The following is a 13,722-nucleotide window of genomic DNA, read 5'->3' as shown; positions in this document are numbered from 1 at the left end:
GCCGTGTGTTTTTGGTGTTTTTACACAAGTGTAACAGTAAAATTGGCCTGGTAGTTTTAAAAGCAAGCTTTCCAGTAGCTGGTCAACTAAATAAAGTGAAGCTTTCAAGCAGAGTATAGAGTTAACATACCATCCTCCATCGTGGACTCCAGGCAGGGTCAAGCAATCCGCAGTCATGGCGACATTGATTCCAATTTCACACAACTGATAAAACTATGCTCTTTGGACAATGAGTCTCTTGCCAGGTGGCTTAATAGGAAAGACAATTTCAAATACCATGATGTTCATAATTAAATAATCAAAATGCTTGCTTTTGATGTTCTACGTAAAATTCTTGCGGATATCCTTCAGGCAAGGCTGTTCACTATAATAGTGGATGATACTGCAGCATTGCTCAAAGTTAGCAGATGAGCATCTGTCTTCGGTACGTTGACCAAGAACTTAAAGAGTGTTCAGGATTTGGTGGGATTTTATGAAGTTGAGTGAACCTCTGTCTTAAATGATGCTTTATCCAGACTGGGCTTGGCATGGTCTGATAGTAGAGACCAGTTTTATGATGGGGCTGCAAACATGTCTGGGTGCACCTCTGGGTTACAAACCGATGTTAGAGAGATTCAGGAAGATGCCATGTTTATCATTGCAATGCCCACAAAATTAACCTTGCTTTTCAAGACACACTTGCAAAATAAAAGCAATGCAAAGATGTTATTAACTTGGTAAAGGATCTGATAAACATGATCAGGGCATCACCAAAAATACTTGCATGGTTTAACTCCTTCCACACAGGTAGACACCGCTGTTTCCCTTAACAATGTGAGTTTGCAGTGTTAACTCTGTGCCTCAAAACTATGACAGTTTGATGCATTATTTGAGAGATTTTGCAGTAAAATTAAATCGAGATCATTGGTACTAAAAGTAGCATTAAGGTTTTCGACATGACTCGGCATGCTTGGTGACATATGTAAAGCGCGCAATATCCCCATCCGCTTAATGCACAACATCAGGGAGTTTTTCAGACACTAATCTGAGTTAAGAGAACTTTTAGCAAGCCACTGAAATTGATTAAGTGGTTTTTACATGTTACCAATCACAACATGCTTAGCAGAACAATCGTTTAGTGGATTGTGAAGACTAAAGACCTTTTTGAGGACCACCATAACCCTCAAAGACTAAACCATCTTGCCATTCTGCACACACACAAGGAGAGAACAGATCAAGTTGACTTAAAGAGTGTCATCAATGAGTTCATAGACCGCTGCGAAAATAGGAGTACATTTGCCAACTCTTAAGGGCCCAAGTTTTAATGAAAAAAGCTTAAGATTGATATCAGATATCCACTTAAATGGCGATTGACAGAACAGTTGCTCATTTAATAATTTCACTGTATGTTGAAAAGTTGCATCTTAAATCGCCCTCGTTATTTAAAGCATTGCTTCTGTACAAATTCACCGCATTCAACAATAAATGTGAATTTGTAAGGTGTTGTGGACAGTATTTAGTGTCTGTTGCAGATTCTTTTTTTTTTTTCTTTTTTTATCCCCTTTTCTCTCAATTTGGAATGCCCAATTCCTCCTAGGTCCTCATGGTGGTGCGGTTACTCAGCTCAATCTGGGTGGCGGAGGACAAGCCTCAGTTGCCTCTGCTTCTGAGACCGTCAATCCGTGCATTTTATCACGTGGCTCGTTGTGCATGACATTGTGGAGACTCCCCATGTGACTCTACCTTCCCTAGCAACCGGGCCAATCTGGTTGCTTAGAAGACCTGGCTGGAGTCACTCAGCACACCCTGGATTCGAACTCACGACTCCAGGGGTGGTAGTTAGCGGCAATACTCACTGAGCTACCCAGGACCCTGTTGCTGATTCTTTATGTTGAGGTGTCTGACAGAACATCGGATTGCTTTAATAAACTGATGCAGAAGAAAAAAAAATGTTTACTGCCATGAACTACACGTTGCACTCCCACAATAATCTTACATTTATGCACTTTTGAAGCACTCTGTTTACACTTAAGCATATCACTGTTCTTGGGATGCGCATAAGCGTTGTTGTGCCCTAGATTGGAACGTCTCTTATTACCTCCTTTGTGTGTGTGCTTATCAGTTTTCTTATTATAGGGCTTTCCCTTAGCATCCACATATACCCCAGAAATACATCCACTTAGACATTTAGACAATTGTTATATGATGTGCAATTTGTTTTCTCAGAATCTATTCAAAACTCACACAGTGGCATACCTACATTGAATATACTTTTTTATTTGTCTGTGCATTCATTTTAACTGTTATTATGCATTGTGTAATGTGTTACACCCCCTCCCCCAGCCCCCATTTGGTCCCCCTCAATGTTCAAACCAAATCCACGCCATCGAGTCTCACATTAGACGATTAAATAAAAGTAGCCTTTACAAATCTCATCCATTCAAATGTGGATTTTTGCTGAATTATTTTGAGAATTTAAATACAATTTAAATAACAGCTCTACTTAGGAACTTTTATTTTGATAGAATATATGTAAAAAAAAAAAACATTATTAAAAAAGTCAGATTTAGAGCTACAAGAATATCTACACAAAGTGATGGAAAAGTTCCTTGTGAAGAAATAAGGCCAACATCATTTTTACCAGAACAGTAAAGTCGCATTGAAAATCTCTCTCTCTCTCTCTCACACTCTAGGGTGTCGCTGGTCAAGATGGAATGGAGGTGAATGATCATTTCTTCATTGCATAGAGAATACATTGTTGTATTTTATTGTCAATCAAGCATGTTTTCTTTCTCCACAGGGACAACAAGGCTTACCAGGAAAGCCGGTGAGATAAGATGTTTTTTGTCTCTCTTGAAGGAGCAGTGTCTTACTCTTGCAATGTTTTAAAAAGACAACATTCTTTCCTCTTTCCATAAATAGGAACAGGTCATGTATGGCTTTGCTCTTTGTGTTTGTGAGAATTGTGTGTAACTCTAAACGACTGATTCTGAGGTCTGGTTGTACTGACATATTGGATGATGTCTTGAATCAGTTTGTGTCTTTTATACTGGAATAAGATGTGGTGGGGTGTTTGCTGTAAAGAGCTGTGTGCATTCAGGTGTTGTGTATAATGAGGGTATAGTGCTGAATTGACTGTAAATCGTGTAAATTAAAATGTTTTCCTGGTTTTATTTGTCTGTCTTAACAGAAACAGGTGCATGCATGTGTATGTTTGTGTACATGTGTAACACTAAATATTTGCAACCTCTTCATTATACAGGGTGATGTTGGTGAACAAGGTTACCCAGGACCACAGGGACCTCCAGGGTCAAAGGTCAGATGTTCATTCTTTCTCCAATTGTGACATATTTATCTCAACCTACATCTTAGGACACTACTTTACTGATTATGATATTAACCTCTTGAAACCAGAGTGTGACTGCTGTGTGCATATTCCATTTCCCTGTTTGATTTGTAACTAGTAGCATCTTATAAACATTCAAAAAAAATACAAATAAATGAGCAAATAGTTTTCATTAAAAGGTATGTCCTCATACGTGGACAGTGTGACTAAGTTCTGAAATTGTACATAATAACAAGCTAATCCAATCACTGTCAACCATGTTAAAATAACATTTAGAATGATAAATTCTGGATCTCTGTACTGATTATCATTGTCCCATGTCTACCAAACATGTGATCCAAGTGATCCAAACATCATTTGCAACCTGAAACAGAACTTTTGGTCGGATTTTAGGAGTGAATGCACTTGGCTGCAAAGGAAAGCTATAGGATGCTCCCTTGCTCCCTATTTAGTGAATGACTTAACCTCCAGTGAGCTGTCTTTCTGCACTGGTCTCAGAAAAGTTCGAAATGCATCTTATTTTCATCCTAACTTCATATAAAACGTCTGAAAGCAAATTTTTTTTTTAGATTTGGGATAAACCCATTGATTCTCAGTGTGATAATGCACAGTAAATATAGGATTACTAAGGAGCTAAAGAGCTACAGTACACATTAGTGTACTGTACATTGTTCTTAGCAGTGTGGCGCTTCGCGATAAATAACTCAAATTTTTCAAACGCTGTATCGGATGAAACTGGAGACTCTAGTCGTTTCAATGTAAACATTTAATGAGGTTTCTTACCAGATGTAGTTTTGTTAACATTTCTCTCAAAGACAAACTCTGCTGTGATCAGCGCCATGTTGTTTTGCCACATGATTCTGTAAGTCAAAAGTTTAACCCTTTACTGACAGTCGAGAGTCTTCTGAACTGAGATCAGTTGGTTTAAATTAATTAAAATTATGTATTGCATATAGCGAAGCCAAAATACAACATCCCCGCTTGTGGACGGGGATCGCACAAGGTTAAGGCTACTAGTCCTCATACGTGGGGTTAACCCCAAGCATCATGTTCAATGTGTAACCTGACCTGCATGATAACCCAAAGCATGCGGCCTATTATGGAGAGTTGTGCTAATGATTTACTAAACAATCGGACTTATGACTTTCACCTAGTGGATGTTAAAATGTGACAAAATATTTAAGCATCCCAAGCCATATCTAGTGACCAGAATATCATAGAGACTTGGGCTCTTTGTTTTGGACCAGTAAGTAACCACCTATCAACCAGCCAGAACACCCTAGCAACCACCAAGAACACCCTACCAACTTCATAGCAATGTGCTAAAAAGCATTATAACCACCTTAGCAGATGTATAGCAATGCCCTGGCAATGAGTTTTGCATGGATGAGCACCACTCACATTTTCTTCAGAAATTTAATCATTTTTATTATAAAATCGTTGTACCCTTGTTTTCAATCCTCTCCTCTTTTTCAAACATATTTTTTTAATTTATCATGTGCTGGATTGCACCATTGCCTCTGACAATTACTTAATCGTTATCACCATAATGCGTATGATTTCATAGAATAATCAGCTTCATATGGAAGATCAGATCATTCAAAGCATCATTCTACTCCTGCAGTCACTCTCTGTGATCTGTTCTATATTATGTTAAAAACTCTCTCTGTGTTGTGCAGGGAGAGCCAGGTCCCCAAGGTGACCGGGGAACTGATGGGCTGCCAGGCTTGAAGGTGAGCGCTGATTTGAAAATGAGCTCTTAGTTTCATAGATATAATCATTAATACAAAGACAGGACTTAAGATGCAACTTCAAGCTGTTACTGTAGGACAGGGGTCGGCAACCTATGGCACGCATGCCAGCACTGGCACGTGGAGGGGTGATCACTGGCACACCAACAACGGCGAGAGAATAGACTATTTTATTTATATAAATTCCGCAACTGCATTCCGGTCTATATCTTGATGTAATCCTTCCTCATGATCACACAGCGGGTTTTCATGAGCTGAATGGGAGGCTAAACAAAAGGTTTAAATGTGACGAGTCTGCAGTTTACCCAACAGACTCGTGCAGCGCATGCAAGCCATTCACGCATCAAGCTTTGTTTATACTTTTGCCTGGCACTGCAGTGCGCCAGACCACAGACTGCGTGCGCATCTCTTTCAATTCTAGAGGCGTATATACAGTAGCTGCCGCGCCCGCCGTTGTACTATTCTGTGAATCGACAGGGGGCAGCCCAGAGAAAATGTATTCTGAATCAGCAGAATGTAGTTTGCCAGTCAGGCACAACTACTTAAAACCTTTACAAGAATATTTGTAATAGAATTATCAAACTTCAATCTGATTTTGATATTTCGATATTAAGGCACCGGAAAAATACTTGTATCATGACTTAAAAATGCTAATAGAATATTTATTGACCTTACTCCTATAAATTTGTACATATATACTGTAGATATGCTACAGTATTAAACAATTTAAATCTAAAGAGCAATGCTACAGTCTCTGTGACATTCAGTGTATTGGAGGCACCTCTTCTATATTTTATGCTTATAAAATGTACATTGAAATGCTTACATACACATAAACCCTAATATAAATATTAACATGCAGTGTAGTGACTGAAGTGCAGTAAATTTGCCTAATTCATAAAACATGAGCAAAACAAATGTGTGTGTAAATGCATGCTTATGTAAATTGTCCAATTTAAATAAATGCTACAGTTTACACACTAGAAAACAAATAAACGTGCCCGCTTTGCTTCGGTCAGGCTGCGCGATGACAGACTTCATTCGAAAATAGACCAGAAAAAATACTGATATGCTCGTTTTGGACGGGACATCACCATACACCTCTGCTGATGTCTGTCAGCCCATAAGAAAAGTTTACTTATGTGCTTGAAGCAGGGATGGATTATTGACTGGGCCAATGGGGCCAGTGCCCAGGGGCCCTTGACTACCAGGGGCCATTGACTGTCCCGTCCAAAACGAGCATATCAGTATTTTTTCTGGTCTATTTTCGAATGAAGTCTGTCATCGCGCAGCCTGACCGAAGCAAAGCGGGCACGTTTACTTGTGGAGTGGTGATGGTGTAGTGGTCTAAGCACATAACTGGCAATCTGGTAATCAGAAGGATGCTGGTTCGAGCCCCACGGTCACCACCATTGTGTCCTTGAGTAAGGCACTTAACTCCAGGTTGCTCCGGGGGGATTGTCCCTGTAATAAATGCACTGTAAGTCGCTTTGGATAAAAGCGTCTGCCAAATGCATAAATGTAAATGTAAATATAATTGGTTGCCAGTGTGCTTAGTTGTATTGGTTTGTTTTGTGCTCTGTGTTTTTCAGGGAGATAAGGGAGATGTTGGAGAACAAGGACCCCAGGGAGAAATAGTGAGAAACGATACATCACTTTGCACTATGAACCATGCTGCCACTGCACTTTTAGACATGCATTCAATCCCCTAGAAACAGATATAGACCTGTGGTGCTGGGGAGGAGGAGTGTTTCAGAGAGAATACACTCACAGTGCAGTGGCACTGGCTTGCGTGCAAACAACTGAGGCCATATTAATGCTAGACACAAAAAGAAAGAACGCAAGTTGATTGACTCAATAGACAGAGAAACATCTGAGAATATTCACACATTTGTGTAGATCAATTGTGCAATACTTGTGTGCTCATGATTTTCATTTTGGCAGGGGCGTCCTGGTGAGAAAGGCACATCAGCATCAGGTGACATCATCGACTTTAATGGCACACTCTTAGATGCTTTTCAGGTGAGCTATGGTTATAGAGGTGGTAATTTCTAGAACTAGAACTTCTAAATAGTTTAGGAGACATCGGTCAACTAGATTCATGTAATTTTAATGTTCAGCCCACAGTTACTGTAACCACACATTTATGCAAACCACTTTACAAAAGGCTAAATTCTTGGTTATGTTAAAACAAAAAAACAAACTAAAAATCTGTATTGAAATTGGAGGGCTGACATTGGTTGATTTTCTCTGGCAGGCCATCAAAACCATCAGTGTCTCGGTAACTGTACTGTAGCATGGGATGCCATTTCTGTTTTCATTTACATGATTACAAATTAACAAATCATCACTGTGTGTTTGTGTGTGAATGTAAAATACTAAATTGTTACTGCTCATCATATTGTTTCATAATTCAACATTTTGCAGTTTAATCAAAATTTTAGTATTCAAATAATTTTTCTTCAGATTCTTCATTAGCACTTCTCAATGCAAATACTGCTGTTTTATTATTCATTTCAATTCTTCTGGCATGCATTCAATATTACAGGGAGTGTGAAGTGAGCATGGCTGACAAATTTGGTTTATTCATTTTGCTATTCCAAATGCTAATGTAACATGCCAGGATACATTTATAAATTTGAATGCAGTGTGTAGGATGTGACATTATGCATGTTCTTGATCTAAGAATATAAATCTGGGTTGTTTAATGAATGGTTCTTGTGGTTACATTATAATGGCTTTTTCATGTTTAAATGTTCTGAACAATGGCACTTTTTGAAAATGTCACATGGGAAATTGGAATAGGACGAAAACTTTTCCAAGTCTGCAAAAGGCTACTTTGTGGTCATCACTATCAACAGCATAATTGCTCTGATATTTCTATCAAACTGCAGCCCTTGACTGCATTGTACGTATACAGTGTTATTAAGGAATATACAAATATCCACCATAACTAAAGCATGACAGCGTTTCCTTTTTTAGAGTGCCATTAACATTAGTGATCATCATTCAGGACGCTGCTTTCATGTTCAAAATGTTTTCAAACCCAGTTATTACTGTGTGTAATAAGAATTATGTGGGAAGAACATATTCATCTTTTATAGCAGCCATAAAAAGAGTTCTAGTAGAGGATTTTTGTTGAATGCAAAAGTTGGTTTTGCAAAAGGACATTTTATAAATGTTTTAATTATTTTCATTCTGTTTGCTGTTTGTTATATAGGGACCACCTGGCCCTCCTGGACCCCCAGGACCACTAGGAAAAGAAGGGCCAAAGGTGAATTTTACACACACTTTCAGTATTTTATCCAATGTATTTGTAACGCATGTAAGGCAATGAAGGCAGACGAAGGTTGAGGATCCAAATGCAGCTTTCTTTATTATTAACAAAACACAAAGGAAAACCCTCAGTGGAGAAATAAACATGAATAGAGAACTCGGGCAGGGAACACAGACCAGGCTAACTACACTCACAAACATTCAACAATAGACAAGGACTGAACCAAAAACCGGGGTATAAATACATGAACAAGGGGCAAAGGGGCCAATGAACAAACAGAACTCAAAACAAGATAACAAGATGATAACAGAAGCAAATGGCAAACTAATGAGGACAGGTGAAAACAATGACAGAAAACACGAATGCTAACAAGGCTGTGGAGCTACAAAAGGGACAACAGTGAAAACTATGGAATAACAAAGGGACAAAAATGGAAAACAAAGGGGCAACGGTAAAACAAGACAAGGTCATACATAACATAGCCCCCCCTCTAAGGATCGGATCCCAGACGATCCTAAAAGAAAAAACACCAAAAGACAAAAAGGAACCCACAGAAAACCAAATGATGGCACCGGGGGCACAGAGGGCAGGCAGGAAGTCCAATGGGGCACAGAGGGCAGGCAGGAAGTCCAAGGAGGCACAGAGGGGCAGACAGGCAGTCCAGGGGGCAACGAGGGGCAGACAGGCAGTCCAGGGGGCACAGAGGGCAGGCAGGAAGTCCAATGGGGCACAGAGGGCAGGCAGGAAGTCCTGGGGGGAACAAAGGGCAAGGACAGGTTCAGGTGGTCTGGGAGCTGGCCACAGGGCAAGGATAGGTTCAGGAGGCCTGGGAGCTGGCCACAGGGCAAGGATAGGTTCAGGAGGTCTGGGAGCTGGCCACCGGGCAAGGATAGGTTCGGGGGACCGGGGAGGAGGCCCTAGAGGCGGTGACCTGGAAGGCTCGGGAGGTGGAGCCGTAGGGGGCTCGGGAGGCGAAGCCGTAGGGGGCTCGGGAGGCGGAGCCGTAGGGGGCTCGGGAGGCTCTGGAGGCAGAGCCGTAGGAGGCTCTGGAGGTTCAGGAGGAGGAGCTGTAGGAGGCTCGGGAGACTCTGAGGGTGGAGCCGTAGGAGGCTCGAGAGGCAGAGCTGTAGGAGGCTCTGGAGGCTCAGAGGCCTCAGGGGGTGGAGCCGTGGGAGGCTCAGGAGGTAGAACTGAGGGAGGCTCAGGAGGCAGAACTGAGGGAGGCTCAGGAGGCGAAGCCCTGGAAGGCTCTAGAGGCGGAGCCGAGGGAGGTGGCGCCATAGGAGGCTTTAGAGTCTCTGGGAGCAGAGCCGTAGGAGGCTCGGGAGGCGGAGCCGTAGGAGGCTCGAGAGGCAGAGCCGTAGGAGGCTCGAGAGGCTGAGCCGTAGGAGGCTCGAGAGTCGGAGCCGTAGGAGGCTCGGGAGGCTTGAGGGGTGGAGCCCTGGGAGGCTCGAGAGGCTCGGGAGGCAGAGCTCTGGGAAGCTCGGTAGGCGGAGCTCTGGAAAGCTCAGAAGGCAGAGCTCTGGGAAGCTCGGGAGGCTCGGAAGGCGGAGCTCTGGGAAGCTCGGGAGGCTCGGAAGGCGGAGCTCTGGGAAGCTCGGGAGGCTCGGAAGGCAGAGCTCTGGGAAGCTCGGTAGGCGGAGCTCTGGAAAGCTCAGAAGGCAGAGCTCTGGGAAGCTCGGGAGGCTCGGAAGGCGGAGCTCTGGGAAGCTCGGGAGGCTCGGAAGGCGGAGCTCTGGGAAGCTCGGGAGGCTCGGAAGGCGGAGCTCTGGGAAGCTCGGAAGGTGGAGCTCTGGAAAGCTCGGAAGGCGGAGCTCTGGAAAGCTCGGGAAGCTCGGAAGACGGAGCTCTGGGAAGCTCGGGAGGCTCGGAAGGCAGAGCTCTGGAAAGCTCGGAAGGCGGAGCTCTGGAAAGCTCGGGAGGCTCGGAAGGCGGAGCCCTGGAAAGCTCGGAAGGCGGAGCCCTGGAAAGCTCGGGAGGCGGAGCTCTGGAAAGCTCGGGAGGCGTTGGCGCTTGGACGGTCATGCTACAGACGCTGGCTCAGGGACGGTCGAGGCTACAGGCACTGGCTCAGGGACGGTCGAGGCTACAGGCGCTGGCACACGGATATCTGAGGCTACAGGCACTGGCTCATTGACGTTTGAGGCTATCGGCACTGGCTCATTGACATTTGAGGCTACAGGCGCTGGCTCGGGGACGGTCGAGGGCTCAGGCTCGCTCACCATGGAAGGCTTGGGCACAGGCTCGAAGTACGGGGCAGGCGTGGGCCGGAAGGCGGAAGCCCGTCTTCTCTCCCTCCTCGCTGACCAAGGCAGGCGTGAAGGGACGAACCACGGGCGAATGGAGGGTTACCACTGTGGGAGGAGTGGCAGGGTTCTCCTCGATGACGCCCACAGTGAACGGTGAAGCGCAGACCAGCAGAGTCTCTTCAATGAACTCAAGGAGCGTCCAGCCGCGCGTCAACGGTGGTAACCGCTCCTGGAGCGCACAATCCAGGTTGGCCTGAAAAAACACCACCAGGTCAGAGTCAGGGAATTCGGGGGCACTCGCATTCGCGAGGAAATCGCGGATGTGGTCCTCCACCGGACGGTTTCCCTGCCTAAGGCTGAGCAGATGGCAGCTTGCTCGCAGAACTGCTGGATCCATTGTTTTAGTTCTGTCGTTCTGTAACGCATGTAAGGCAATGAAGGCAGACGAAGGTTGAGGATCCAAATGCAGCTTTCTTTATTATTAACAAAACACAAAGGAAAACCCTCAGTGGGGAAATAAACATGAATAGAGAACTCGGGCAGGGAACACAGACCAGGCTAACTACACTCAAAAACATTCAACAATAGGACTGAACCAAAATCCGGGGTATAAATACATGAACAAGGGACAAAGGGGCCAATGAACAAACAGAACTCAAAACAAGATAACAAGATGATAACAGAAGCAAATGGCAAACTAATGAGGACAGGTGAAAACAATGACAGAAAACACGAACGCTAACAAGACTGTGGAGCTACAAAAGTGACAACAGTGAAAACTATAGAATAACAAAAGGGACAAAAATGGAAAACAAAGGGGCAATGGTAAAACAAGACAAGGTCATACATAACAGTATTACTCATTATTAATAATTTTTAAGTTGGTAAGTTGTTTTCCTAGCCATTGCCTAAAAACAACATAAAATAAATGTGCTAAAACTAGTGATTGTCAGGGACGAATGAGTTATTTAGCAGGATCATGAAAAAGATCAAATCTGCATTTTGTTTCAAGTACATCTTTTTTTTTTTTCATCCAAACAGGGTGAACTTGGCTTGCCTGGGCCTGCTGGGATTGATGGTGAAAAGGTGATAACTAGTTTAACACATTTATAATTATCAATTGTATACAAGAATCATATTGGACGAGAGGCGTGCCAAGAGTGCTGACATACAGAACAACAGCACTGGAGAGCGTTACTGTATGTATCAATTGCTTATTGACGTGTTCATTACAAACCACAGTAATGAGAGTAGTGCAGAAAGATAGATGTGCAGATTTTAATTAATCTTTGTCGCATTATATATTTACGCCAGTAGGTGGCGACAAATTAGTGTATTTTGTGTGTGTTAAGTGAGTTTTTCGAATCGATGCAAACTAGAATTGTCCTCCACAATAAAAACAATGGAAGTGAGCTCAAAAAGATTTGCACTAGATTTGCTCAAAAACACAGATTCGTTCACGCAAGATGTATTTCACTTTGGATTGTAAATTTTTCTGGACCAACATACCTTAACTTATTTAGAAGAAGTGTGCTATTACTTCTTTAAATGTGCTGTAAGTGATTTTAGTGTTCTGAAGCTTTCACGTGACTGAGCCATTGAATTAGCCACACCCCCTCATTCCAAAACCCTGCCCTCCAAATATCATTTTAAGACCAAAACTTAGCAAAAGAGCAGCATTGTTTGTTCCTGTGGTTGTCAAATACAACAGTGGCACAATAGAGTCCTCAAGTGACAAACATTATGAATCGTAGCCTCAATGATCCGCTTCAAATTAGAAAAATGACTGACAGGTGAAAAGTGTCAATTTCCGCGGACACATTTATGTTTGCTGTTTACAAAGTCTGCAGCTGTCACAGAGACCGGTGATATTTCTCAAACACTTATTTCATTCATATCTTTAAGGGAGTAGGAATATATTTTGCATACTTTTCCATGAAAAAAAAACTGATCAGCTCATAACTAAAGACCTGAATAAGATAGCCTTGAGGGTAGGCTCTTTACAACCTAGCAACCACATATAAATGCCCTGGCAACCACCTTATCATAATGGTAGCTAGTTTTGCACAGTTAAACACCACTCATTTCATTCAGAAAATTTTTGTTTTCCTGATCAGGGTGATAAAGGAGACTCTGGAGAGCCTGGTGAAGCTGGAGAGAAGGGTGAGAAAGGAGAAATGGGCCTCTCTGGTCCCACTGTAAGTTAAATGTGTAAATAAGTAAATACATAAATAAATAAATGAAGCATTGTTAATCTAAATTAAAATGTTTTTTTTGTGTTTTAGGGAATGGATGGGCAGAAAGGAGAAAAAGGAGACTCTATACTAGAGGACAATCTGGTCAGTCTAATTGTATCTAAATTATTTCACTCATTCATTCATACTCTATTTACTTTAACTGTGGTTCTGTAAATGTCCATAGGTTCAGATGATTTCACAGCCAGGACCACAAGGACCTCCAGGTCCACCTGGACCTCCCGGATACATGGTGAGACACATTTGAGACTTATATGATAATATTGTGAAACAATACACATTTACTGGTTCACATGACTGACATGACTTTAAAGGGATAGTTCACCCACAAATGAAAATTCTCTCATCATTCCCTCACCCTCATGTTATCCCAGATGTGTATGAATTTCTTTCTTCTGCAGAGCACGAACAAAGATTTTTAGAAGAATATTTCAGCTCTGTAGGTCCATACAATGCAAGTGGATGGTGATCAGCACTTCAAAGCTCCAAAAAGCACAGACAATAGTAGTAAAAGTAATCCATTCAACTCCATGTGAATGTCTTCTAAAGTGATACGATAACCTTGGTTGAGAAACAGATCAATATTTAAGTCCTTTTCGCTATAATCGCTTACTTACATTTGCTCTCCTATGCCATGAGGTAAATCAGTTGACGCAGCCCCTTGCGTGAAGAACACACGTTGGCATGTTCACGCAAGAACTGACGTGATACAACCAGAAGTGTAGCTCGATTGGTTTACAACAGAACACTGTTCACAAGCTTCATTAATTTTGCTTTAATTTGAACATGCCAGCACGCTTACGTCACACAAGAGGTTGCGTCAACTGATTCCTCTCATGAACGTGAATTGGAAAGTGACTGGAAG

At 42.6% G+C, this 13,722-nt stretch overlaps 1 protein-coding gene across 1 annotated transcript in view; it reads left to right on the top strand.

Annotated features, from left to right (window-relative positions):
• Window positions 1-13,722, top strand: part of LOC127663366 (collagen alpha-1(XXIII) chain-like) — a 198,138-nt gene that overhangs the window by 174,184 nt on the left and 10,232 nt on the right. The window contains exons 12-23 of the mRNA XM_052154919.1: window positions 2,673-2,699; window positions 2,780-2,806; window positions 3,242-3,295; window positions 5,005-5,058; window positions 6,669-6,713; window positions 7,021-7,098; window positions 7,334-7,357; window positions 8,297-8,350; window positions 11,644-11,688; window positions 12,720-12,800; window positions 12,888-12,941; window positions 13,024-13,089. Coding sequence (XP_052010879.1) covers window positions 2,673-2,699; window positions 2,780-2,806; window positions 3,242-3,295; window positions 5,005-5,058; window positions 6,669-6,713; window positions 7,021-7,098; window positions 7,334-7,357; window positions 8,297-8,350; window positions 11,644-11,688; window positions 12,720-12,800; window positions 12,888-12,941; window positions 13,024-13,089 — 609 coding nt within the window. The remainder of the gene's footprint in view (window positions 1-2,672; window positions 2,700-2,779; window positions 2,807-3,241; window positions 3,296-5,004; window positions 5,059-6,668; window positions 6,714-7,020; window positions 7,099-7,333; window positions 7,358-8,296; window positions 8,351-11,643; window positions 11,689-12,719; window positions 12,801-12,887; window positions 12,942-13,023; window positions 13,090-13,722) is intronic.

Source organism: Xyrauchen texanus, chromosome 23 (assembly GCF_025860055.1).
Source record: "Xyrauchen texanus isolate HMW12.3.18 chromosome 23, RBS_HiC_50CHRs, whole genome shotgun sequence".
NCBI classification, from domain to species: domain Eukaryota; kingdom Metazoa; phylum Chordata; class Actinopteri; order Cypriniformes; family Catostomidae; genus Xyrauchen; species Xyrauchen texanus.
This window is presented reverse-complemented; position numbering and strand designations above follow the sequence as displayed.